Below are 25,493 nucleotides of genomic sequence, written 5' to 3'. Positions count from 1 at the left end.
TGGAAAGGTTGGCTCTGATAAGAGAACTCATCCCCTTATCCCAACCATGAACCTATGATAAGGAATTTGTATAACCCAAGTGTACACGTCTTCCTGTCTCATGACTGTATATGCCGTCAAGTAGCTGTACACTACAGTCATACCTCGGGTTGCAAACGCTGTGGGTTGCGGGTTTTCAGGTTGAGGACCATGCTGAACCCGGAAGTACTGGAATGGGCTACTTCCGGGTTTCAGTGATCGCGCATGCACAGAAGTACAAAATGACGTCATGCGCAGAAGCGCCGAATTGTATCACACACGTTCGCAGACATGGCGCTGTGGGTTGCGAACACTGTGGGTTGCAAACGTGCCTCCCGCATGGATCACGTTCACAACCCGAGGTATGACTGTATTGCCGAAACATGGTTCTACCAAAGCCACGCTGCTGTTTTCTCGGTAAGGTTTGTTCTTCTATATTCTACCGCATAACAAGTATGCAACGAAATGCTTTAGTTGAGAAATCTGTCTTTTCTTTTTGGTAATGGGGAGTTTCCCCTCACCCCTTTCTGGCCTTGTGTGGTGCACTTGCTAGATGAGAGTGGATGAGGGAAAGCTTGGCAACAGTCAAACAGAAAATAGAGCGACACTCATTAAATCATAGAAGAATTAGAGCATGTAGAAATTTCAGTCTCTCTTTGGAAGAAAAAGTGGGTTGAGAGTACACATGGAAAAAAGATTGAATGAACAACAAGCTTCGGCTCAGAATTTTAAGTAACCTCCCTTTGTAATAGTTTCTACAGGCGAGTTCTAGTGCTGGAAGTGCTTGGATGGTCAAATAGAATAACAGTAGAAAATTCCAACAAGAATATAGTGCTCTCGTATTCTGCCTCATGCTTCACAGTGACCCGTCAAAGAAATATGTTGTTCATTGTTGATAACTGTTGTCAGTGTGGGCATGTAGGATGTGAAAGCAACACGAATTACATGGGGAGGGGCAGTGTTATATTATTCTCAACACATGCTACATTACAAAGCTACATGGCATGATCAAGGGCGTGAATTATGCAGTATCATAATGTGGTGTTAATGTTAAGCAATGCAATAGCAAGAGGGCATGAAAGAGCTGCTGGTGACAAATGCAAGAAATGAGCTGGCAATGTCAGGTCTGGCAGGCACAATGGATGGGGCTGATGGGGCGCATTTGGCTTGAATGGTCACAAATGCAGGTTCAATTATTTGAAGGGAGAATGGGCGACCTACTCACTGTTAGGCAACACTGTATTTAGAAATACTTTAGCTGAAGATAAACTGCAATCATTTGTCTTCCACTATTTGTATTGTAGGCACTTATTTTATGTCATAACGTTTTGTTTTTATCTTGGAAGATCCCAGAGCCTTTACAAATGTTTCAGCTTTGGCACTTCCATTTCTGAGATGAAAGGCAACCAGTCTTTAGCACTGAGTTGAAACAAGCAACAATCAGGTTTCTGCAGATTGCCATTTGTTCTGATTTATCACTAAAGAGAGTGTTTTCTGGGGGAAAGCGGGGCAAAGGCAAAACTGCTCGGACCCATGGCCTAGAAAGCATGGGGCAAGCGGAAAACCACACAGACTCATGCTTTCTAGGCAAAGGGCAAGTGGAAGTGTGTATGAGCCCTCTAGAAAAAAATTCATTTTAAGATTAGGTGTGGGGAGGGAGACAGTATTTCCTGCATGTCATAAGTATGTCCTGCCTCAGTCCTAAGTGACGTTGGGGAGTAAGATTCATTTGCATTGTTTTCTAATTTCCATATTGTTTTTTTAGGTCTGTGGCTCTCATAACTCATCTGAACTCTGCCTATATTGGAGAGAACACCAACCCTTTGGTCACAATCCCTTTTTTTGAAAGTTCCCTATTTTAAAGATAATACTGTTCTGGAAACATTTCCTCTGGGCAAGGAATTCCCATTTGTTCACCCATAGTGCTTCAGAGGCATTATAGTGGTATGACCACTTTATTCTTGTGAGTCTTCTGGTGTACCTGACTAAATTCAACCCATGATGATGCTCATAAAGGGAAAGTCACATATTTAATCTTATGTCCAATCTGGCCTGAATGCCACATTTATCTATAGCTCTCCTTTTGGAGCAAATTGTGCCTTCCTGCGATCCCACTTAAAGGCTGTTAACTAGCCTGTGTGTGCAGCACCAAAAAATGTGTTACCATTTCATTTAATCAGAAGGGCAAATCTTCTTCCCAAGCAGATCAGTTTAATGGCAGAGTTGTATAGTGTATATGTCATAAAGGATAAAAATAGTGCTGTCATGCAAGTAGTTTTTGATTTCACATTTAGCAGCAGTATAAAAGTATGACCAGGCCCAATATTTAGTCTCGACTGCTCTCTCCTAGATATTTGTTGCATGTAAGGTCATCTCAGCAGGTTTATCTAGCTTCTCATTTGAGGGTCCGATTTCTGCTTTTTTCAGTCTTTTTTGAGAGAGGGCAATAAAACAGAGACTAAAAATAATATGGATATTAGAGTTTTTGCTGTTGGAACCTGTTCCAATGTACTGTATTGTGTAACCCTTGAGTCAGCATTCGGGACCAGGTTCAGTATCTAGAGGATATTCTTATATTACATTCTGGGACTCCAGTTTGAATGTCTATGAGTAGCAGCCTTCCCACAATACACACCCACTCATAAGCCATGTGCAAGCAGTGTTGTTTATTCAGCTAACAGTGGATCACCAAGAGATCAACAATACAGGCAGCAGCACTCATGGCAAGAGAGAACTTCAGCAGGTGGCACTGGGGTCCATTGACAGCAGGGTAACTTTAATCATCTTTGTCAGGGAACTGCCATCAGTGCCGGAGGAAGAGAGCAAAATCCAGAGGGATTCCGGAGAGCGTCCCGGGAGTGGGAGAAGCAGCCCATCTTCTGGGGAAGAGAATCAGCGTAGCACCAGTGGAGAAGGGGGGCAGATGGGGGAAGTGGCGAGGCGGTCCCATGACTCCTTGCCGGGGACCAGCGGGGAGAGTAGAGGTCCTCCGCTGCCTACGCCCTCCTTGCGCAGAAGGCTTTTGCGCAGAGAGAGTAGGAGGAGACTAGGCGTCAAAGAGCTTCTTTGCTGGAAGAAGTTTAAGAAACGCCCACTGACGGATTCTGCCAGCGATTGAGACAGCCACGGGTGAGTGGCTGTCCGGACAGGAAAGGTTCACTCAGGCAACCCAGCCAGGTGTTTGCACCAGCTTACGCACGAGCAACCCCTAGAACCACTACAATCTTCTTCTAGGTGGATTTCAGCAATAGTATTTTCAGCCTGTAGTGATCCAGCCAGTAACTCCTAGAATCCTCTAAGTGACACAACCTGCAGGGGACCAGTTCATCAGTCATCTTCCCAGGAAATACAAGCTGGGTATGGGGGAGCAGGCAGCCAACCCTTATGCACAGTGCTGGTCTTTAAGACAGCATAGCTTCTTCCTGGAAAGAAATGGTGTGTAGGGCTTGGATCTATGCAAGTCTCCAGCTGTTAAACTCAAGATCTGTTTTTCCTTTGGCTACATTCCATATGCCAGCCTCCCTACAGCCTGTGTTTGTGTTTTTAGAAGACCTTGTTCACCACAAGTGATCTTTAAAGTAGAGTGATAAGTACTGGCAACTTGAGATGCCCAAGTCTAGCTAGTATGGACTTCCCTAGCCTTTTTCTTTTTTCTATTGCCATCGTCCATTTTTAATGATGTGTCAAAGGAATTTCACTGGGATGCAGGGAGATTTTATTTGATTGAAATGTTAGTTTTATTTGTGTTACCTCAGTAACAAATATTGATCAGTTTCCAGCTGATGCTACAATCTCTATGCTATGAAAGCACACACCATTACTGTACTGAAGCCAAGCAGATCTGGCTCTTTTCGGTCCTCAAATGGGAGACCAGCTGAGCACAGCAGCCTGAGTTCCATCGTGTAAAAAAAGCTGGGTATAAATGTAATAAATGGTGGTTTGGATCCTAACTAGACACCTGCAGGCAGAAGGGCTCCTTCTATACATGGATGGGATTCAGATCCAGTGGAGTTTCACATTTCACATCCAGTGGAGTTTCTGCCGATCCTTCCACTGTCTTCCAATGCTGTTCTAGATGGGGCCATACCTTCCAGAGCAGATTGTCAGGAGTAAAAGGGCCATCAGAGGGAAGGGGGAATAGGTGAAAATTCCCTCTCCCTCTCTTTTGCCAGTGGAAATATCCCAAGAGCAGAACCGTATTCAGGGGAAGGTTGTGCAAAGATTGAGAAAGCAACCAGCCTTTACTTTAGGGCATACTGGCAGAGCAGGACTTTCTCTCTGTCCTCTCCCCACCATGCGCCCCTGCACCCTTCTCAGATCTGCCCCAGAGGGTCTGGAGAATCCCTGGGAAAGCGTACAAGGGGAGGGGAGATCATTTTGTTGGGCTTGAAGAAACGCTTGCAGTGGATCGATCCCCTTAGCGCTACATTGAACTCAACCCAATGTAATTCCATTAAACTTTGGCCTTTAGTTTTTACAGGAAAGCAGGTGTAATATTTGTCCCATTCCCCCAGCCTGCCTCCACCCCACCCAAATATATATATATATACAGAGAAACATTCCCACATCATGCTGTTCATGTGATGCTGAACTCATGTAAAGCTTAATGTATATCTTTCGGCTTGTACAAATGCCAGTTAATTCAGCAGTTGGATTTGCTGCCCTTTAAAAAGTTATGTCTACGTGGGCTTGTTTGTGTCACCCTTTTCCTTTTCTGAATGGGAGCCACTTCAAACAAAGCTGCTCTTCAAATAGTTCTGTAGTGAGGAAGTAGCATGTGTGCCAAGCAAGGTCCCATTCAGCTGTCAGTATCTTTCTTGCAATGGAAAAGCTTTTATGATGGGCGTGTGTGTGTGTTTTCCCTTCTCCTTTCCTTTTGGTGCAAGACAGAAACGATATACTCCATGAGTAAATTAATATATGAAATATACTCTAGAAGTAAATGTGTGAAATATAATGCACATGTAAATTAATGTGTGGAATACAGTTAATATTGCTCATAATTCACCCTAATGGTTGATTACTCTTTGCAGACTGATTTTTATGCATGTTTACTCAAGAGGGTCAGTGTGTTTCAGTGGTTAGAAAGTTCAACTTGGACCTTGCACATCAGGGTTCAAATCTCCACTCAGCCATGAAGCTCACTGAGTAACCTTGGACCAGTCAGTCTCTCACCTTAACCTACCTTTCAGGGTTGTTGTGAGGATAAAATGGGGAGAGGGGAGAACAACGTAAGCCATCTCGAGCTACTTAGATGAAAGGTGAGATAGAAATGTAATGATAAAGTGGGGGGAAAAGGTCACACTGATTTCAGTGGGGCTCTCAGCCAAGATTTGCATCCTCTTGTTTGCTTGCAGCTAAATGGCATTATATGTGCATCAGATATGAATCAATAGGCCTGCTTTGGTAGTTCCTGTGAATACTACAGAGAATGTTCCTGGATATAATTGTGCTTAATCACACACTTGACCACACAGCTCTGTGAGAGCTCAGCAGTGTTTGCTGTTGGAAACATTCAAGTGAAGAGAAAGAATTGATTTTCCTGCAGCTTTTGAATGCTACGGCCCTGCCATACATTTTTCAGTAGGCTAATGCAGAAAGACAGAAAGGAGCGTAGTTGAGCTGCCTCGGACCACTGGTATGTCTGGCATAGTATTGGCTAGAACTGACTAGAAGTAGCCTTTCAAAGGTTAAGACATGGGCAACTCCTAATCCTTCCTACAGATGCTGCAGATTGAACCTGGAGACTTTTGCATGCAAATCATGTACTCTGCCACTCAGCTACAGCCCCTTTCTGCATCACTGCAATGTGGGACAACAGAAGGGACAGGTGTCTCAGTATATCAAGGCAAATGTTACAAAGTGAGTTCAGTTTCATTGGAGGTGTAGCTCTGGCAGGCAGCCATGATTACGAAGGGCCAATCACTTGCGGCAGTGCATGGACGTATTTGGGTTGCAAATGAAGCAGCCCCTAACTATCCTTACTGGGCACATTCTAACGTCTATATAAGAACTGCCAGACCCTCTTATAGATGTAGCAAACAATCTCCTTCAGTGCTTCATGCACCTGATCAAAGTGGAAGTGCAGAAGGGGGTCTAGCAGCATTTCAGATCCCCCTAAAGCGAGAACCTTTTAAAGTGTATAAACAGACTTGCCTTATTTGAATGGAACCCTGCCCACCTCCTTCAGCCTCCCGGTAGCTCAATGATAACTGAGTTCTGAAAGTAGATTAGCATGGTGGGCTTTCTTGGCCTTGTCCCAAACAAAACCAAACAGTGAGGATGAGCGACTGGATTTTCAGTTCTTTATTGGCAAAGCATTTGGTTCATCAGCTCCTAACGTACAAGAATACAACAACACTGCCCCGCTAACTAGCTGCGTAGCCACCTGCAACTATGCTGGCAGCTTCTGTTTTGATGGTAGATGTTTATACACCCACCATGCCTTTTAATCCAGGCCAGCAAGGGCCATTTCAGCCAGGCAACAGCTCGCAAAGAGGGTATGGAGCAGGTCTGATGTGGCCTAAAGGGGTGGATGCATCCTTGGGGCCAGATAGAGAGGGCTACATTTGGCTCTTGAGAATGAGGTTCTCCATCCCTGGTGTAGACCATATGGAGCTTAGGTGGACCAGTGCTCTGATTCATCAGGCAGCTTCCTATGCTCTCATGCTGCCCAATACTCAGTACTTCCAGATGAGTGGTATGTGCATTACAATATTAACAACTTCCATGTGGTCCACAATGCTGTCAGAAGCATGCTTGTTCCCGAGAGGCACTGATCTTTTACTCGTAGCTTCTAAATGGGAAGATACAGTCAGTCATCCATCTTGGCAGCCAAAGTCCAATGCTGGAGGAAGGGAAAAAAAGGCCTGCCTTGGCATGCTTGCCAGAGCTCCAACAGCTGCCCTAACACTGTGCTATTCTTTCCATCTAGCAGAAGTTCCATCTTCACTGCCAGGACTTAGAAAGTAGCTCAATACAGGGACCTTTTTGATGGCAATCAAAAAAAGCAAAAGAGCCCGATGTAGCAGATGGGCAGGAATACAATATCTAGCATCAGCAGCAGATTGTGAAGACATTGGCTGTTAATTTGCAACACCATGTTATATCTGCATTATTTATTTTGAGCCCCTGACAGTGGAAGGCTAAAAATGTTCTGCACATATGAAATCGGTTTCAGGTTGATCGGTTGCGGAGTGGCATAGAGGCCAATGGGTATATCGAGCAACAAGATAAAACACCCAGGGGGGGCCACTTCTGACAAGTAGTTAGTCATATGTGAGCATGAAATAAACTCTGCATGGAAGAATCATTAGAGAAGCTGATTTGCTTCATTTTTGCCATGCTGAAATCATCCCAGAGAAAAAGATGTATTCTGACTTTCTACTCCATGCCCACGCTTAGATATATTACCTAAATAGTACAGACACGTACTGATTTTAATATTCCTTTTACGCCCTGGAAATTTGAGCTAGGTGTCTCTTAATAGAGCATTGTATCCATCCTCACAAAGCTATAGGAAGGAACTGGTCAGCAGTGTGGGGGAATTCCTGGTGATTCCATGTACCTTCCCTCATCGGCTCTGGAGCAGACTTAGAAGTATGTGGGAGGAAGGGGAATAAACAGAAATTTCCTCCCTCCCCTGTTCTGTTGGCAGATTCCTTCTGTCAGGGGACAGAAAACATGGGATACCACCCATAATTCCCAAGATTCTTGGGATGTTGCAATAGTTAAGCTGTTATAAATTCTATATATAAGCTTGCAGTATGTTGAGTCACTTACCGGAAGATAGGATGACATAATTAGGGTAAGACCAGCTGCCTTCAGTTTTTGCCTGTGTTTTTCAACTGGTACACACATATTTTCAGATGGACACCATCTGTGTCCATCACTGTGGTGGGAACTTTAATGATCCGTGTAATAATGAAGCAGTAAACTTATTTCTGCTGGAAACGGACCTAAAAAGGCTGATGAAATAATAATTGTCTTAATTAGGCTGTGTAGTTGCATAACAGCAGAAACGGAGAGGCTTAGACTTTACCCTAGCTGGTGGAAAAAAACAAAACAAAATCCCACTATCTTCAGTTATAATAGAATGTCCAGGATACAGGTGTGTAGATAAGTGACAAGCAAACTGTTTGTTCTAAAGACAAATGTTCAAGTGAGGCATAAGCCTCTCTGAGCAGGTATTCTTTATGTATTTCTTCTATCTGTACACACAGAATAAGAAGATAGGAAGCTGTCTTATGCTGAGTTGGACCATTTGTCCATCTAGCTCTGACTGGCAGCTCTTCTCTCTTTTTTTTAATCGTTTTTATTGATTTTCCAATAAAATACATCCAATTAAATATCGAGTCATAATACTTCAATGAAAATAAAGTCTCTAGGACTTTAGTCAAATTTGTTTTTCCTGCCTTGTCAGGAGATGTTGGGGATAGAACCTGTGATCTTCTGCATGCAAAGCAGTTATTCTACTTCTGGACTTAGGCTCTTCTCCCAATCAGCTTAGGCAACCCTTTGTTGGAGTCCTGCTGAATACTATCCTGGTGGTGGTAGCCCTCCTCCATACACCTGCTTTTTTGTGTTTCCGAACTGCAAGTGGGGCTTGTTACAGCAAGTGGGTAAAATGCCATTAGGGGTGGGTATAGCTTGCCTTCAGGAGATCCTAGGCTCAGTCCCTAACATCTTTTATTTCAGAAGTTCAGGTATCAGGGAATATGGTAGACCCTGGACAGGCACTGCACGTCAGAGCAGACCACACTGGACTAGTTTGACTTGGTATAAGAAAGCTCATACCAATAACAAACTTAGTTGGTCTCTAAGGTGCTACTGGAAGGAATTTTTTTATTTGGTATAAGATGTTTTCCTATGGAATCAAAAGGGGTTCTTCCCACTTTCTCAGAAAGCCCCACTTATTTTGTGTGTGTTCTTTCACCTACTGCCATAAGTTTTCTAGTATAGAAAAAGTGCTGCCCCACACTTAAAAAGGACAGCACTGGCCATGATTTTAAAAGTCTAACGACCTGTGAATCCAGAGGATTGCTGAGCTGTTAAGCTAGTTTTACAAATGTCGCCACATTTATTAGTGCCTCATTTTGAATTGTCTGCTTGCCTTCCAAATGAGTAAAATCCTCAATGTGTTTACAGTTTTGCTTTGTTTTTGTTTTTTAGTAGAGGGCAATCAATGACTCCTGGTTAAGAAGGCTTCTGATATCTGTTGCCTGCAGGCATTGCCCATGGGAGAGTAACAGTTAAGAGTGTTAAGGAGTTGTCCTCTTGGTGGGATGGAATGAGAAATGGGGAGGTACACAGCTTAGCTGTCACTAATGTCCTCATCATGCATTAATGGACCAGGTTCATTGATTTCATTTGGCAATGATGGGAATTCCTACATGTTGATGCCGTGGGGAGATGTTGCTGATACTGGGCTAGATGGACCATTTGGTGTGACAGTTCTTTTATAAGCTCAGACAGCATCCAGTCTAGCAGAACGAATATGACCTACATTCCATTGCAAGGCCAGAAGCAGCGAGCCAAGTAGGATGGTTGTGCTAATTTCAACAACAAAATGGGTGGCCCAGATAGGTTCCGTGTTTGAATATGTTTATTTAGCAAACAGAGCTTCATCTATGCCCTTGCCCTCCATGCCCATGAAACTGTATCTCCCTCAAATGTTCTCTCAGAAGCTTCAATAAAAAGGAATCTTTCTGACAGCTGTGCAATCATACTGGGTTTCATTGACTTTCCAGTGAATGAAGTTTGGGATGACAGTTCGGTTGCACATCTGGTTTAATCCTTTTATCTTTTCTCATTCCTAAATAACAAAGATTGCAGCAATGCAAATGAAAAGAGTAGAAAGTGCTGTGTTTATGGCTTCATTTGTGCACAACTGATGATTCACAACAGAACTACCTGGGATAGCTCAGTTGGTAGAGCATGGGACTGTTGATCTCAGGGTCATGGGTTTGAGACCCACATTGGATGAAAGATTCTTGCATTGTAGTGGTTTGGAATAGATTACCTTTGTGGCCCCTTCCAACTCTATAATTCTACGTCTCTCTTCCTCTGTTCTTCTTTCCAAGGTACTCTATTATAATTCTGATCATCAGTCTGTACACTCCCTTAGTTTATATTTCATGCCATTGAGTCTTTTGTGTATGTGACTGTTTTGGTTTGTTTCTGGCTATTTGGGTCCCCCCCCCCCCACTTTGCCCAGGGCCCTTTTCTAATTAATATATTCTAATTATTTTTCCTGTTAAGATCTTCCCTTTGTGTATGTGTGGTGCTGTTTTTGGTTCAGCTCTGTGAGCAGATTCAAATCAAAATGGAGCAAATCATCAGACTTGGGAGTTCTGATTATATAATTTCCTGCTTAAAATGATATTGAAAAATAATACATGAAAAATGATTGACCGCTCTGTTTATTTTCTTTTTAAATTTTAAACCAATGAGAAATAAACACAATTCAATTCATTCTAAAACTTGGTTGTTCATATGCCATTTTAGGACCAAGCAAATTAAATGAAAGCTACAGTGGGAATTCCTTGACTGTCAGCTGTTTCATTCCTTAAAGAGGAATCTTCTATATAAGGTGCATAAGCCCTTTGTTAGGGCTATCACAGATACCCTAAAGTTCTTAGGGGTATTATTCAGCTGATAGATCACGCGTTCCTGCTGAATCATTTTGCATTTCATAAAGAAGAGGCGGCAGAGATTCCCACCCCCAGAAAAATGCTGTAGGTTCTGAAACATTATTAGAGGATAATATCATTACTGTGCACATCCTCTGTTAATTTCCTGAGTACTTCCTCCATGTGAATTTATTTTGTCTCATATAAAACAGTATCGCACACGCACGCACACAACCTTGCTTAAAGGTATATTCACACTCCTTGCTTAAAACCCTATTTTGTCACTAATCATTAATTTTTTTGCCACTGCTGATAGGTCATCTGCAGAAGGCTTCAGTTTTGTAATCCTTTGAAAGCCTCTAACAGAGAGCTGAGAGCTGGGAAGGAAAATAGCTTGGAAATGATGGGTTCAGGGACAGTTTGATGACACAGAAAGGCAGGGGTAGGGAGCCATGTTTGGGCTACCATTTCCATGATTCCTGACCACCCACCATGCTAGTTGGGGCTCATTGGTTTAACAACACTTGAGCTGTCACAGGTTCCCCATCCTAGCAAAAGGGTGGGATGGAGGAGAAACAAGCTCTTTTCTTGCATTTACTAGGTCTCTTGACATACATTAATTGAGGAGCCAATCCTATGCACATTTACCAGGGAGCAAACCCGCTGGGCATAGTAAGACTTGAGTCAGAGGACTGAGCTGTAAAATGCATAACCATTGCCTGTCTGCTTTGCTTTAACTACAGTGGTACCTCGGGTTAAGTACTTAATTCGTTCTGGAGGTCCGTTCTTAACCTGAAACTGTTCTTAACCTGAAGCACCACTTTAGCTAATGGGGCCTCCTGCTGCTGCCGCACCACCGGAGCACGATTTCTGTTCTCATCCTGAAGCAAAGTTCTTAATCCGAGGTACTATTTCTGGGTTAGCGGAGTCTGTAACCTGAAGCGTATGTAACCTGAGGTACCACTGTATTTCCATGCAACGTTGTCTGATTTAATCACTTAAGGATAGATATAGTCATGTGCTGGATTGAAATTAATACCTCTATGTTTGAAAACCTCTACATAAAATTCAAATAATGTAGGGAAGAGCTCTACAGCCTCCTGTATCTTCATCCTTGATTTTATTTGAAGCTGCCTTATATTCTGTTGATCCAACTAGTGTCATATTGTTTACTCTTGACAGGAGTCCTCCAGAGCCTTGGGGCACATCAACGTCTTTCCCAGTCCTGCTTTTTAATTGTTTGTTTATATCCCTTAAGGCAGGGGTCAGCAAACTTTTTCAGCAGGGGGCCAGTCCACTGTCCCTCAGACCTTGTGGGGGACCAGACTATATTTTGAAAAGAAAAAAAGAATGAATTCCTATGCCCCACAAATCACCCAGAGATGCATTTTAAATAAAAGCACACATTCTACTCATGTAAAAACATGCTGATTCCCAGACCGTCTGCGGGCCTGATTGAGAAGGTGATTGAGCTGGATCCGGCCCCTGAGCCTTAGTTTGCCTACCAATGCCTTAAGGTAAAAGAGGTGTGTATATCCATGCAAATTAACTGTGAAAGATCCCAGGTCCTGTTCCTTGCCCATTCTTCACTTATGGCCTTGCCATCTAAGCAGTGTGTCTCACTGATTCCCCCTCTATCTCTGACTGGATTTGGGACAAAGAAATAAATCCACAAAACAAACCTCTAAATCTGGTCCAGAATATAGTATTGCATGTCATTTTAACATACATATGCAGAACAAGACAACATGTATTTAAATACACTGCAAAGTTTTGATGCAGTATCTTTGTGTGCATAACGATAGTATATAGTATGTGGCTTACCCAAATCTGACTTTTTTCATGTGACCACTTAAAGTGATAACTCATGCTTGCTTTGTCACTGAAGCATGTATATTGTTTGACAGGTACATTCATTGAGCTCTATCTGGGGCAGCTGACTTGGGACATCAAGGCAACCAAACCTTCATATGCATGTAGTAATTGAAATTACTTGTATGAGAAGCGTAGTTCTGAAAATCAGCTTGTTTGGAAACTGTGTGTTAGTATGACCTGGGTCATATTAAAGAACTAAATTGTCTTTCCACATTCTCACTAGGGTCTACTTCATATTTCTACAGGGATGCTCTCTGGAAATATTTGGAAGGCTGTTTCCTTAATGGTTCTGTTTCAAGCTTACACTGTTCAATTTCAGCTCTTTATTGCTGCTTTGAAAGCTCCTGATGTAAGAATACTTGCCATAAAGAAGCACTAATATCTGAAAATGCATCTGTTTCCTTTTGCAGATGTCATGATATCTCAGCTGGGACCAGTAAGAATGGACAAATGTTTAGTGTGTTGCACTAAAGCAAGAATTGATACAAGCATCCTTTCTTATCTGTACAGCAGGTCCCACCAGGTTCTATTTCAATAAAAGGAGAAGTGGTGATCCAAGTCAGATGATAGCAACTGCTATTTTTAAAAGAGATTGAGTAAGAAGTCAAATGATGTACCTGCTGGATCATAGTGTTGATTACTGAACCAACTCGCTGACTTTCAAGTCCTTGGGGGGGGGGGTGATTTATTTTCCTCGAATTTCAACCCAACTCCAGCAAATGAACATGTTTGTTCTTTCTTTTTAATAAGTAAATACGTTCTGCAATTTAAATGTTCAGTACAAATTAGCTGGCATGTCATGGCTCTCACCCAAATCTGCAATTTGAAGGTCTATAAAGTTTCAGTGACCCATGTTTGGCCGAAGCTCTGTTTGGGGTGGGGCATGGAATGGAGGAATTGGTCTTCTAGCTGGTAGAGGCTCACCTGAATCTCGGGCAGAAGTATTTCACAAATTTACTATGTGATCCTTTTAATGACAGGAACTGAAGCTGGGATCTTATACATATGAAGCATGTGCTCTGTGTTCCCTCCCCAGCTTGGGTCATGAAAGACATGGTATTGTACAAATTAAAGGAGTTGTGGCACTTCTAATGCTTAAACATGTTTTAGCGTACAGTATTTCCAACACAACCATAATCTTCCAAGTGCAAAGTGTTCATAATAAAATGTCTGCATGTTCTGGTTATTTTCTTAGAGATCACTTCTGCCAATGGCAGGCGAGCTTTATTTCTAGTCCAAACTCTTAAGCATATTGTTTGGTGTTTGAGACAGCCTAAGTTAGGTAAGCATAAAGGTAGAAGCAACAGCACAATTATCTATATGTCTACTCAGAGATAAGTCCCACTGAGCTCTGTGGGTCTTTCTTCCAGGAATATGGACATAGGGTTGTAGTTGAAGAAATCTCATGAATTTATAAAAGACTTGTATCTTTTTATTATATTTAAATTACATTAGTCTCCTCACACGATAATTATGTATGAGGCTTTTAGGAAACCCTAGGCAATTCACTTATTGTAAATGGTTTGTTTTTCTTTGGGGGGAAATATTTTAAAATCTAGGACTTCCAGCTAATGCAGTTACATGAAAAATTTAATGTGTTTTTATGGGATCTTCATAGATCTTAAAGGCTTTCTGTTTCCTTAGAGAAAATGAAAACTTCTAGTGAGAGGACTTGTTTCCTCATTTTCTTTCCAGGTACTGGGCTGTATTTATCTATACAGAGTGTCCTCTGCGCTTTCTTTGGCACTTCTTGGAAGTGTAGGTTATGATCTGGAAGAAGCAGAAACAACATGGCATAGGGCACCCCAAACAAAGCATACACCTTGGTTTCTAGATCTGTCAAGTTAAAGACTGAGCTGAGATTTGAACTAAGAGTTTCCCAGATCCTGCTTTTAGCTGCTGTATTACACGGGTTCTTTGCCTGGGTAGAACTAAAATGAAGTAGTCACTTCATTTTGAAACTATGGAATTTCCTAAGAGGGGGCAGTGTGCCCATCAGTACCTCCATGATGTCCATGCAAATGTCTCCATAAGTATCCCCACATCTATCAAGCAGAAGAGAGTGTTTCTTCTTCCTGTTCATTTCCTGCTTGACATCCAAGATATCTATTTTTAGGATCCACCCTATTCTTCTAATGATAAAGTGTTTTAACTGGTTTTATTTATGTATTTTTACATTGTTGTCACCCACCCTGGGACCTTATGATGATGCAGATTAATGGCAGGTACATCTAAATCATCATCCTAAAACACAGACAGCAGTGCATCCATTAACGCAGGCATCCCCAACCTTCAGACCTCCAGATGTTTTGGACTACAATTCCCATCATCCCTGACCACTGGTCCTGTTAGCTAGTGATCATGGGAGTTGTAGGCCAAAACATCTGGAGGGCCACAGGTTGGAGATGCCTGCATTAACAAAAGAGTATAATCATTAGTATAATAAAAAGGGCAAAGTTCAGAAAATAGTCTTACTAATTCTGCCATCCGCCATATACAAGTGACTCTTTAGCTTAATTGACTAAATATGACATAATGCCATCATTATCAGTCGTCCAGCAAACTTACTGCAATCAGCAGAGCAAGATGCAGTTTTCTGTGGTGCATGAGAACAGGCTTTGTAATAAGCTTTTTGCATTAACAGATTGCTGTAAGTCAGCAGCCTGGCAGGGAATAATTAGTGAACTACATTGGAGTGATGTGAAATTAGCACCAAGAGCCCAGTTATCATTTGTTTTTGAGGAGTGGCTTGCTGCAGCTGGTCTTTTGCCCAATTACTCAGAGGCTTTGCACATGAGTCTCGGAAATCATCCCTGGATAAAGGGATCAGACAAATATCAAATGGTAAATATGTTTACATGGAAGGAAGGATCAAAGTATGAAATTTTGATACAGGAAATTGTCTGATCATCGAATCCAGAGCAATTGTTCCTACAGTTGTCAGCCCAACTTTGTTTGACTTGCATTTTGTTTATTTGCAAAAGCTTTTCTCTTTCACTGCTAATTTATTTATTTTTTAAGTAGGATAAACAGAACATTAAGTTCTCACTTACCATTGTGTCTACCTTCTAGTGAGATGGCAGTCTACTATGGAACCTTTGAAAAATCTTTCCTTCCTCTTGTCCCTCTCTCTGCCACCTTGCACCTGTTATGTCCTTTCACAGTCAAATTATCTGCAGTATTTGTGTTATTATTAATAATAATATTATTATTAATATAATGTGTGTTAGTCACTTTATCTTGCCCAGGGCAACCCAAAGTGGCTTACAGCCAAACAAACAGACAACAAACCCCATATAGATACATTAAAACCAAGAGGAAAGAGAAATAGAAACAGGGAGCCACTGCAGGAAAGGGCCTGCCACACATATACTGCAGATACAGTACAGTGGTACCTCAGGTTACAGACGCTTCAGGTTACAGACTCCGCTAACCCAGAAATAGTACCTTGGGTTAAGAACTTTGCTTCAGGATGAGAACAGAAATTGTGTGGCAGCAGGAGGCCCCATTAGGTAAAGTGGTACCTCAGGTTAAAAACAGTTTCAGGTTAAGAACGGACCTCCAGAACGAATTAAGTTCATAACCCGAGGTATCACTGTATTGGGAAGAAGCTTTGAACAGCTTCAGGGTGCCACTCAAACTCCTCTCCTCTCCAGCTGCCTATCAAAGCCTCAATGAATAATTTGAGTGGGACAGAGGGCAGTTTCCCCTGTCCCTTCTAGGAAGCTTTTGTTCACTGGCTCCAAACAACATAGTTTTTCCCAGTGTTGTTTTGGCCTTGCCTGCTTCACCTATGAATCTGATAGCTTTGTAAGTCAGTGGTGTGGAAACACAGGCCCTGGGCCCCAAATGTAGACCTACTTGACCCTCAGGACACGCTCCTCAGGCTGCACTCTTTCCAGGCCTGGCTTTCCCCCCTCCGCAAGCCTTTTTTATTTTTTGCCTTGCATCATATTTCAAACTGGTGTTTTAGGGAGGCTTCCTATTGCTGTAAGTGAATTGCAGCCACGCCAGTTCATCTGCCCTTTTTCTTTCTCTTTAATAATGGCTATCCATGTAGGATGCCCCATTGGGTGAGTTCAATGGAGTTCATTGGTTCAATGGAGACGGCACTTCTTTCTTGGATCAGATGTCATTTGAAAGGAGCCAGAAGTGTGCTTTCCCCACTTTTCCTGTGCTCCCTTAGCTTCCTAGGAGGCTCTAGACAGGGATGGGGAACAGTGGTCTTCCAGTTGTTGTTGGACTCCAACTCCATCGTCTCTTGCTGGGAAAGCTGGCTGGGAGTTGCTATCCAACAATATATGGAAGGCTGCAGGTTCCCCACCCCTGCTGAAAGATGCATTCGGGTGATGGAGGGAAAGGGTTATTGGGGAGATCAGCAAGGGTCTCCCTCCTCCCTGTCACCTAGCTTTTAAAACTTTGCAAGGGACAGCATACCACTCCTTTCCCCTAAGAGGGGTTTGTAGTTTTCCAAAGGGCCACCATGTCTTTCATCATGGTGCTTTATTCCCATCCCAAATGACACTATCCAGGCCCAAGGCAGTCTGGGAAGGGGAAACAAAATGGTGGCTGGAGACACCAAAGAAGAACAACTTTGCCAGCTTGGTTATGGCCATTGCCACTTCCATAGGCAGCAGCAAAGAAGGAAGGAAGGAAGGAAGGAAGGAAGGAAGGAAGGAAGGAAAGAAAGAAAGAAAGAAAGAAAGAAAGAAAGAAAGAAAGAAAGGCCCGCTACCACCGTACTATCTCTTTCTATCATTAGCCCAAAGGTGATGAATTTAGGCACACATTAGTATGATAGTATCAGGGTATTATTTTACCTCGGCCCTAGAATGAGGTCTGTTAGCTATATGTGTTGCGGAGATGTGAGGGAAGCTAGAAATAAGTTTGTTGAGAAACGTTTTCTCTGCTGTTGTGTTAGTGTGTGTGTAGCTTTGTTTTAATGAATTTTTGAGCCTTATGTTAGATCTTGTTTACAGCATTAACGTTAGTGTATCATTGTTCGGGCTGATGGCCCTGCCGCATGCCATTCTCGGAAGTTCTGTCGGTGTGAAGCCCTGTGTGGATAAACTGCTCAGAGACATTCGATATGGCTATATTTAGCCCGTATAAAATGTTGTACCTAATCCCCTTCTGCCAGCTTCTCCAATAACTGTTCACTTGGCTCCAGGAAGGCTCATGTAACTATTTGTCTCTTGTCTGATCGAAAGGAAGACTGGGGGCCGGCGGGGGGGTGGGGAGACACAAGTAAAGAGGCTAAAAATAGGCAAATGCCTGTTGTTAGCAGGCTTATTTTAGGTGTATGATTCCGTTTGAAAGCAGGAAAGACATGGAGGCTGAGGGGGCTGGGATAGCGATGGACGTGAATCATTATTTCAGATCTCCTCATTCAACCATGAATTTGGAATTGATATAAAGGAGTCTTCCTCAACCTGGAGCCCTCCAACAGACTCCAACCAATGTTCCCTTCTTTCTAGTTGAGAACCTCGAACCTCAGGCTGGTCAGATAAACCAGACACACTGGGTAGACAATATTGTGCCTTCCAGATGTTGTGCAACTGCAGAAGCAGCTGATGCAGCACCAGTCTAATGTGCTTTGGCTGACCTATTAGCAAATGATGGACAGCCATGGCGTTTTTCACCAGCTAATGTTTCTAAACCATTTTTGATGATGTTAATTAATAGATTAACATCATTTTTAGATCAGCTTATTTTAACCTGGTGCCCTTCAGCTCCCACTACCCTTGAGCTTTGGCCATGCTAGCAGGCGCTGACAGGATCTGGTGTTCAACAAAACCTGAAGGGACACAGGTTAGCTATCCCTTCCCCAAAGCCTTCCGTGATACAAGGTGTGAAATTGTCTTACCAGTTAATCATCTAATGATTCCATATTTGTCTCCTTGCTTCATGCCCTCCTATTATCTCTAATGTAGCTTTTGATTTTCTTTGTTTTTTCTTAGGTACTGCTATGTGGATACTGGTTAGCAATGACTGATGTGGAATCTACATATGCAGATTTCATTGCTTCTGGGAGAACCGGGAGAAGAAATGCCCTTCATGATATCCTTGTGTCCTCTGCAAGTGGAAATTCTAGTGAACTATCCTTGAAGTTATCAGAACTTGATATAAACAAAACTGGTAAGTACTAATCTGAAAGGTTAAGAGAAAAATCATTAATAAGTCTGCAAGGGACATCATTTATGGAAACAACATGCTGGGCTTTAGTGGCTTTTCACATTTATTGTTATTAATTTATTTACTTTTTTAAAAAAATTAAATGTCTTACCTGCTCTTCTCCTTAAGGTTCCAAAGCAGGCTACAAAAATTTAAAATTCAGTGTTAAAAATTAGTCTTTAGCTGGTTTGTATATGAGGGCATTTTATGTACTTCTGTCTAGTGCAAGGCCATAGCAGAATAGTAGACTAGTTCATGAAATATGTTGCTGTATAAAAAGGACATCTCTGCTTTTTTGAGTTAATGCAGGCTACCACAACCCACCTACAATATGCTAACTTCCCCCTTCAAAAACAGATGGATTGTCATTTAGCCTTTTATGTGGCTGGTTAGTTTTGGCCAAGCTGGTGGGCCTATATTAGAGAAATGTATAAAAAAAATGTGCTTTGAGGAGTCCAGTTGATAACCCTGGGTTACCAGCTAAGGCTAAACCCACACCATCCATTTAAAACACTATTATACCACTTCAAACAGTACACCCATGTACAGCTTGCTAAGAGTTGTTGGGAGACCCCTATTCCTTTCACAGACCCTACAGTTCCCAAACAACTCTCAGCACTCATTACAAACTACATTTCCCAGGATTCTTTGGGGAAGCCATATCTAATAGATATGTATACGACTTTATATGTATGTTGTATACAACTAGTATACAGCTTTAATATTGTATACTAGTATTTTAAATGTATGGTGCAGTTGTGGCCTACCGCATCCCAACAGTGCAAGGATTTCTGTCTGTTATTTCCTTCCTCTCCTCTCTCCTCTCATGCTCTCTCCAGATCTGCTTTGGAGGGTTGGGAGAACCCCCAGAACAGATTTCGGGGACACACAGGGGGAGGGGTGGAGTTGCATTGCGCAAGCGGATTCCCTTGCACTGATGGAAGGAGTTAGTCGGATACCACTCAGTCTTTCCAGATTCTACGAAGGAAGTTCTCTTCCCCCACCCCAATATCTCCACAATGGACATGAGCTCTGTAATACAGAGAAAGTTTCATGGTGTTAATAAGAACCACTTAAGTCTGTCTGCTCAGCACAGGATTGGGGAAACTTGTTGTTGTGCAGAATGTCACTGATTCTTCTCATCGCTGACGACTGGCCATGTTGGCTTGAGCTGATGGGAGACGGTCTCCAACAACACCTTAGCAACTCAGAACCATCTACCACGAAGCTAACATACCCCAGGAAATCCTACCCGCAGAGCAATGATTTGGCTTTCTGGAAATTTTTGCATTGGAAATTTGCATCAGAATTTCCTTTTAGTTTTCGATTTCCTGATACCCTAGAGAGCGATCCAATTTGGCATGTTTATTTTGCTTGTATTTAGCAAACACAGCTAAAAACTGTGAAACTGCCAAGCTTCCCTAATACTGTATTTGCAGTTGGCATCCACTGATTGCTACTAATGAACTTATGAAAGAGATTTTCCTTTTTACATTTTCCATCCACATCACTGCAGCAGAGTAGCCTTGTAATTACAGTGGGGACAATACTTGTCGGGTCCTGGGTTTATTTGGCCACTTGCTCCATGGGGACTCTCTAGGTAAGAAGGCATGTACAGGGAGCAAAGGGCAAACGCCTTCCCTTTCATGCCATTCTCGCATGCCTCTGCGAGGTTTCTATACTCTTAGGTACCATAAAGAGGAATGCAGAGGTGTGAGGCAACCCTCCCCGCGCTCAAGGGACAGAGCTGCAGCAGGGAATAAAATGACATTTTATTTCTACCTGCTATTTCCCATGTGTGGGGTACAAATATTGGCTGTGTTACTGTGTCTGAAAAAACTTGTTTCTATTAAACTGACACAAGTTATGACAGCTCTACCTAAGCATGGAATTTCTTGGTGTAATAAAGGTTGTATGGGAAGTGGCTGAAACCACCTCCCAGTTCCTGGGAACAGCTTGCAGAAAGATCCACTAGTGAATATTTGCAGAGTGGTTGGAATGTGAGCGCAAAAGAGAATTCGTCCCTCCTATGGGATTCCATTTGCCATAACATAAATGCCATGTTCTTAATTTTTCTGAATGGTACTGGAAAAAAGCCAAGGGTTTTCCCATCACTCCTTTGATGCCAGGGTGGTGTAGTGGTTAAGAGTGGTGGACACGTAATCTGGTGAACCGGGTTCGCGTCTCCGCTCCTCCACATGCAGCTGCTGGGTGACCTTGGGCTAGTCACACTTCTCTGAAGTCTCTCAGCCCCGCTCACCTCACAGAGTGTTTGTTGTGGGGGAGGAAGGGAAAGGAGAATGTTAGCCGCTTTGAGACTCCTTAGGGCAGTGATAAAGCGGGATATCAAATCCAAACTCCTCCTCCTCCTCCTCTTCTTCTTCTTCTTTTAAATAATAATAATTCTAGCAGCTAAATACAATAAGCTGGATGGCACACACAGTTGCATGAGTGTATGGACCTTCACAGTTATAACATGACATAATGCTTACGTCTCAAGCAATGTACATCCAAGTGTGAAGTACATCACGCGTTTCTATATACCCCCAGAACTTCCATTCTTCTTTATGTACTCTAAATTAGCTAGTTACCAGGCACATTTCTAAAACTAATTGACTGTTGAAGCCAAACCAAACACCCATCCATGTCTTTCAGTGCCATGGAATTTGCAGGCTTAAACTAGATTGGTCTGGAGCATGAGTAGGCGAACTAAGGCCCGGGGCCTGGATCCGGCCCAATCGCCTTCTAAATCCAGCCTGTGGACGGTTCGGGAACCAGCGTGTTTTTACATGAGTAGAATGTGTCCTTTTATTTAAAATGCATCTCTGGGTTATTTGTGGGGCATAGGAATTTGTTCATCCCCCCCCCCCCAAAAATATAGTCTGGCCCCCACAAGGTCTGAGGGACAGTGGACCGGCCCCCTGCTGAAAAAGTTTGCTAGCCCCTGGTCTGGAGGGTAGGACCCGTACCAACAACTTCAAGTTTCAAGAAAGGAGATTCCAGCTGAACACCAGGAAGAACTTTGACAGCAAGAGCTGTTCAACAGTGGAACGGACTCCCTCAGGAGGTTGCGGACTCCCCTTCCTCGGAGGTTTTTAAGCAGAGGTTGGGTGGCCATCTGTCATGGATGCTTTAGCTGAGATTCCTGCATTGCAAGGGGTTGGACTAGATTACCCTTGGAGGATCCTGTCCAACTCTATGATTATGTGGTCTGGATGCTATTTCACCACTGCTTAACTTTTTCTTTCTCTTGCAGAAGGGGAAGGAGATGCACAGAGAAATCCCACTGAGCAAACTGGGGAAGCCCAGGGGGAAACAGCAAAGCAAGAAAGTTGACATCCTATTTTGACCGACAGCCGCAACTGTGGGATGTTTTCAAATCGCAAAAGCCTATTGGGGAAAAAGGTATTTTGTGAGCAAGCTGATTGAACAAAAAATGAAAATGGATGCGCCTCGTTCCTGGGAGCTGCCCGGTCCAATGCTAAAAGGGGCAAAGCAGGCTGTAGCAGCAGACAGAACTTTCTCTACCTCTGTTAGCAATGGTTGAGACTTGGTTGCTCATCTCGAGACTCTCTCAACATGGATCTCACCACAAATGACCACTTGATGAAATGCTCGTAGGAAGTAGAGCAAACTACATCGTGTAGCAAACAGCCCTCAACTCACCAGAGGCTTGAATTGCGTTGTATGACAATGGCTCCAGTGATCTTCAGAGGTTGTCTGACCTTCAGAGGGTGTTCACCTATTAAAATCACCTGTCAAGGAAGCACCGTTGGTTTGTTTTTTTAAGAACTCTGCTTCTGTGTTTTCAGCTCTATTACTTACAATGTTTTATATTGTACAGTTTAGATGCGCCACACTGCCCCTTCTCAAAATGCTTATGAAGGCAACTTCTGTGACTGTGATTTTTTTCTACCACTTGTTTTAAAAGGGCTAGGGTTTTATTTTCGCATAGTGTGGTGGGTTGTGCACATGATAAGATTATCAAATCAGCTGCTAATCTGATGAAACTGCATTCTTTCATTTATAAGAACATACAGTGTAATTAACGTATAGTCTGGTGTGTCTTGTTGTTTTCTCAGTACAGTTCGGTCACTTTGCTTGTAGATGGTTGGAAATCCAAGATTCAGACAGAATCTTTTATTTAATCTCATCCCTTAGGGAACTGGCCTTTTCCACTAAAAAGCCAAAAAACAAACATGATGTTCGTGCTGAGGTTTTAAGAGCAAACTTATCAGTACAACTTTTTTTTTAAAGGAGAAATAATATGTTGGCAGCTGATGAAACAGAAGCCCCAGAAAGTTGCTGAATACTTGTGTCCTGAAATGAAGCATAAATTTATTGTAGTGTTTAGAACTGGGGTTACCTTGTCTCTAAGCAGCTGAGATTGGAGTTAAACATGAATATTCCTGTGGCAATCAAGTGGAGCAGCAATCACAAGTCCCCCTCCCCATCCCAATTTGTTTTCTTTATTTTTATTTTTAAGTGATGTCCTGTTTTCTTCTTGTTTCAGATATTATGCACTTTTTAAAAATGTTTATAAACTTTACTAAAGGACTAGTGTAATTTTGCTTTCTAGTAAATTTGAACGTTGGTTAATGAAACAACCTTTACTGTTGTGGCCACGGCTGTTTCTACAATATATACATATTGTGGTTAGTTGTCACTTAGAGGTTTTTTTGTGTGTGAGATGTGTAAACTCTCTAATCAGTATTGAGTTCAGTAATTAGTGTTGAATAAATAACAAACCCAGCAGTATGTTTATGGCTCGTTAGCACAATTTGCTCCTGCTACACCTCTAGTTTATTTAGAAGGTCCTTTCCTTGATGCTTAACTAGCTATCAGACTCCTATTTTAATTGAAGAACAGTCCACTTATGGTTGAGGTTTGACTTTAAACATGCACAACCTAATTAGAAATGTGGTTTCCATTCTGGTGACCTGCTTCTCTTACGTTTCATTTCATCTTTACCGTCACATATGCATACATTTTTAAATAAGAACACTAATTATATTAGACAGAGATCAATAAAAGTGACAAGTCTGATACACGAGTTTGGTTTCTAGGAAAGCTTCCATGATGCATATTTGACATGGTGCATGAGTAAAGTAGGTGGAAGAGAGATCTTAGTCCGCTGGCCAATTTTTTTGAAAAATATTTCAGTGCCTGCTGGTTGCTGAGATTTTTTGCCAGGAATGCTTGACTGGGCACTTATTATATTTTTTAAGGAAATGTGCATTGTTGGGATCACTCAAGACAGATTAATTTATGCCAACTATTAAAGAGAACGTGAGTCTATAGCGTATGTGTGTATATTAAATTTATAAGCAAATCACAGATTCTAAGGTGTGGGAGCTGAGGACAATAGTGGCATGGGAGATACGGAAGGAAGAAACAACACATTCAGGCTGAGAGGTTTCTGCCCAGTAGACCTCATGTTTCTCAAAAGGCGGCAGGGGAGAAGAAGCAGTGGGCAACTTAAGAAAATCCAAGAGGTAGGATTGGTTTGACAGGAAGGGAAACAAGTCGGGTAGGTATACAATTTTGAGTATCTTTGAGCAACAGATTAAAGGAGTATGGAGTCCCAATAACATGAGTTACACATGGGTGAGAGGTTAAAGTCTCTCAGACTAGTCTGGCTATACAGACCTGGGATGCAAGTATAGGTCTCAGGCATCACACACCATTCTGAGTTCCTTCCTCTCTGTCATCTGTTAAGTCTCTCTCTTTCTAGTTCTCTCTGCAGTCTTCAAAACTCTGCAATCAGAAGACAGAGAGAGAGAGAGAGAGAGAGAGAGCGCGAGCAGCTCCTACGGGCAACATTTTGAGCAGCAGGAAGTTCTACAGCATGTTGTTGGACTGCGACTTCCATCAGCCCCAGCCAGCACGACCAATAGGGATAATACCAGTTGTAGTCCAACAACCGCCAGAGGGCCACAGGTGTGCCATCCCTGGTTTATCAGTTGTGTTGAGTTGATTGCTCTGCCAGCCTCATTTGATTTGCTCCAGAAGCATTTCCACAATTGTTTCTAAAGCAAAAAAAAAGGTGGGCAAAAGTGAGCAAGTAGAGCTTGATATAAAGGGATTTGCTCAATAGATGCACATTTTCTCAGTCTACACCTGCAAACATAGTGCATGACTTCTCTAGAGATGCAGAAAGTTGAACCAGCTGATACGGTAACTATTTGCTCTGAATATAGCATACGCGGCAAAATTGCAACTCTCCATGTACCGGAGAATATAGGAAATTTGAGTGGAGACACACAAAGCAGCCTTACACAATTTTAGCATATTGTATGGATGAACTCTCACTGGAGAACATAAGAAGAGCCTGCTGGATCAGGCCAATAGCCCATCTATTCCAGAATCCTGTTCTCATATTGGCCAACTAGATGCCCATTAGAAGCCTGCAAGCTTCTGCGCACCTACAATTCCCAGCTACTGTTTTTCAGAGGCATACTATGTCTGACGGTGGAGGTAGAATGTGGTCATCATGGAACTGAACCATTGCTTGGACCCCAAGTTCTTGCAAACTTGATACTACTTCTACCCACTCCCATTCCCTGTTAGTTTTCAGCTGTGAAGTTTAATGAATAGGCAAGTGGAAACAAAAACAGATGGAGAAATAGAAAATGTTGCAATATATTTTCCTTTTTCTATTTCATAGACGCTAATTGATCCAACTGTCTCGCTTGCAAATACTGTTCCAGGAAAACAGAACAACAGTTGCACACAAAAAACAGACTTTCTAGACAGGCCATCTAGTGTTATGAATAGTCCTTGTTCAGAGGAGAT

General features: G+C 42.4%; 1 protein-coding gene across 1 annotated transcript in view; it reads left to right on the top strand.

Annotated features, from left to right (window-relative positions):
• Positions 1 to 23,996, top strand: part of PKIA (cAMP-dependent protein kinase inhibitor alpha) — a 43,905-nt gene extending 19,909 nt beyond the window's left edge. The window contains exons 3-4 of the mRNA XM_081013712.1: positions 18,485 to 18,662; positions 21,955 to 23,996. Coding sequence (XP_080869838.1) covers positions 18,512 to 18,662; positions 21,955 to 22,034 — 231 coding nt within the window. The 5' untranslated portion in view covers positions 18,485 to 18,511 and the 3' untranslated portion in view covers positions 22,035 to 23,996. The remainder of the gene's footprint in view (positions 1 to 18,484; positions 18,663 to 21,954) is intronic.
• The last annotated feature ends 1,497 nt before the right edge of the window (positions 23,997 to 25,493 follow it).

Source organism: Podarcis pityusensis (assembly GCF_964106645.2).
Source record: "Podarcis pityusensis genome assembly, chromosome: 7".
Lineage (NCBI taxonomy): Eukaryota > Metazoa > Chordata > Lepidosauria > Squamata > Lacertidae > Podarcis > Podarcis pityusensis.
Note: the sequence above shows the minus strand (reverse complement) of the source record. Positions and strands in the feature narration are given on the sequence as shown.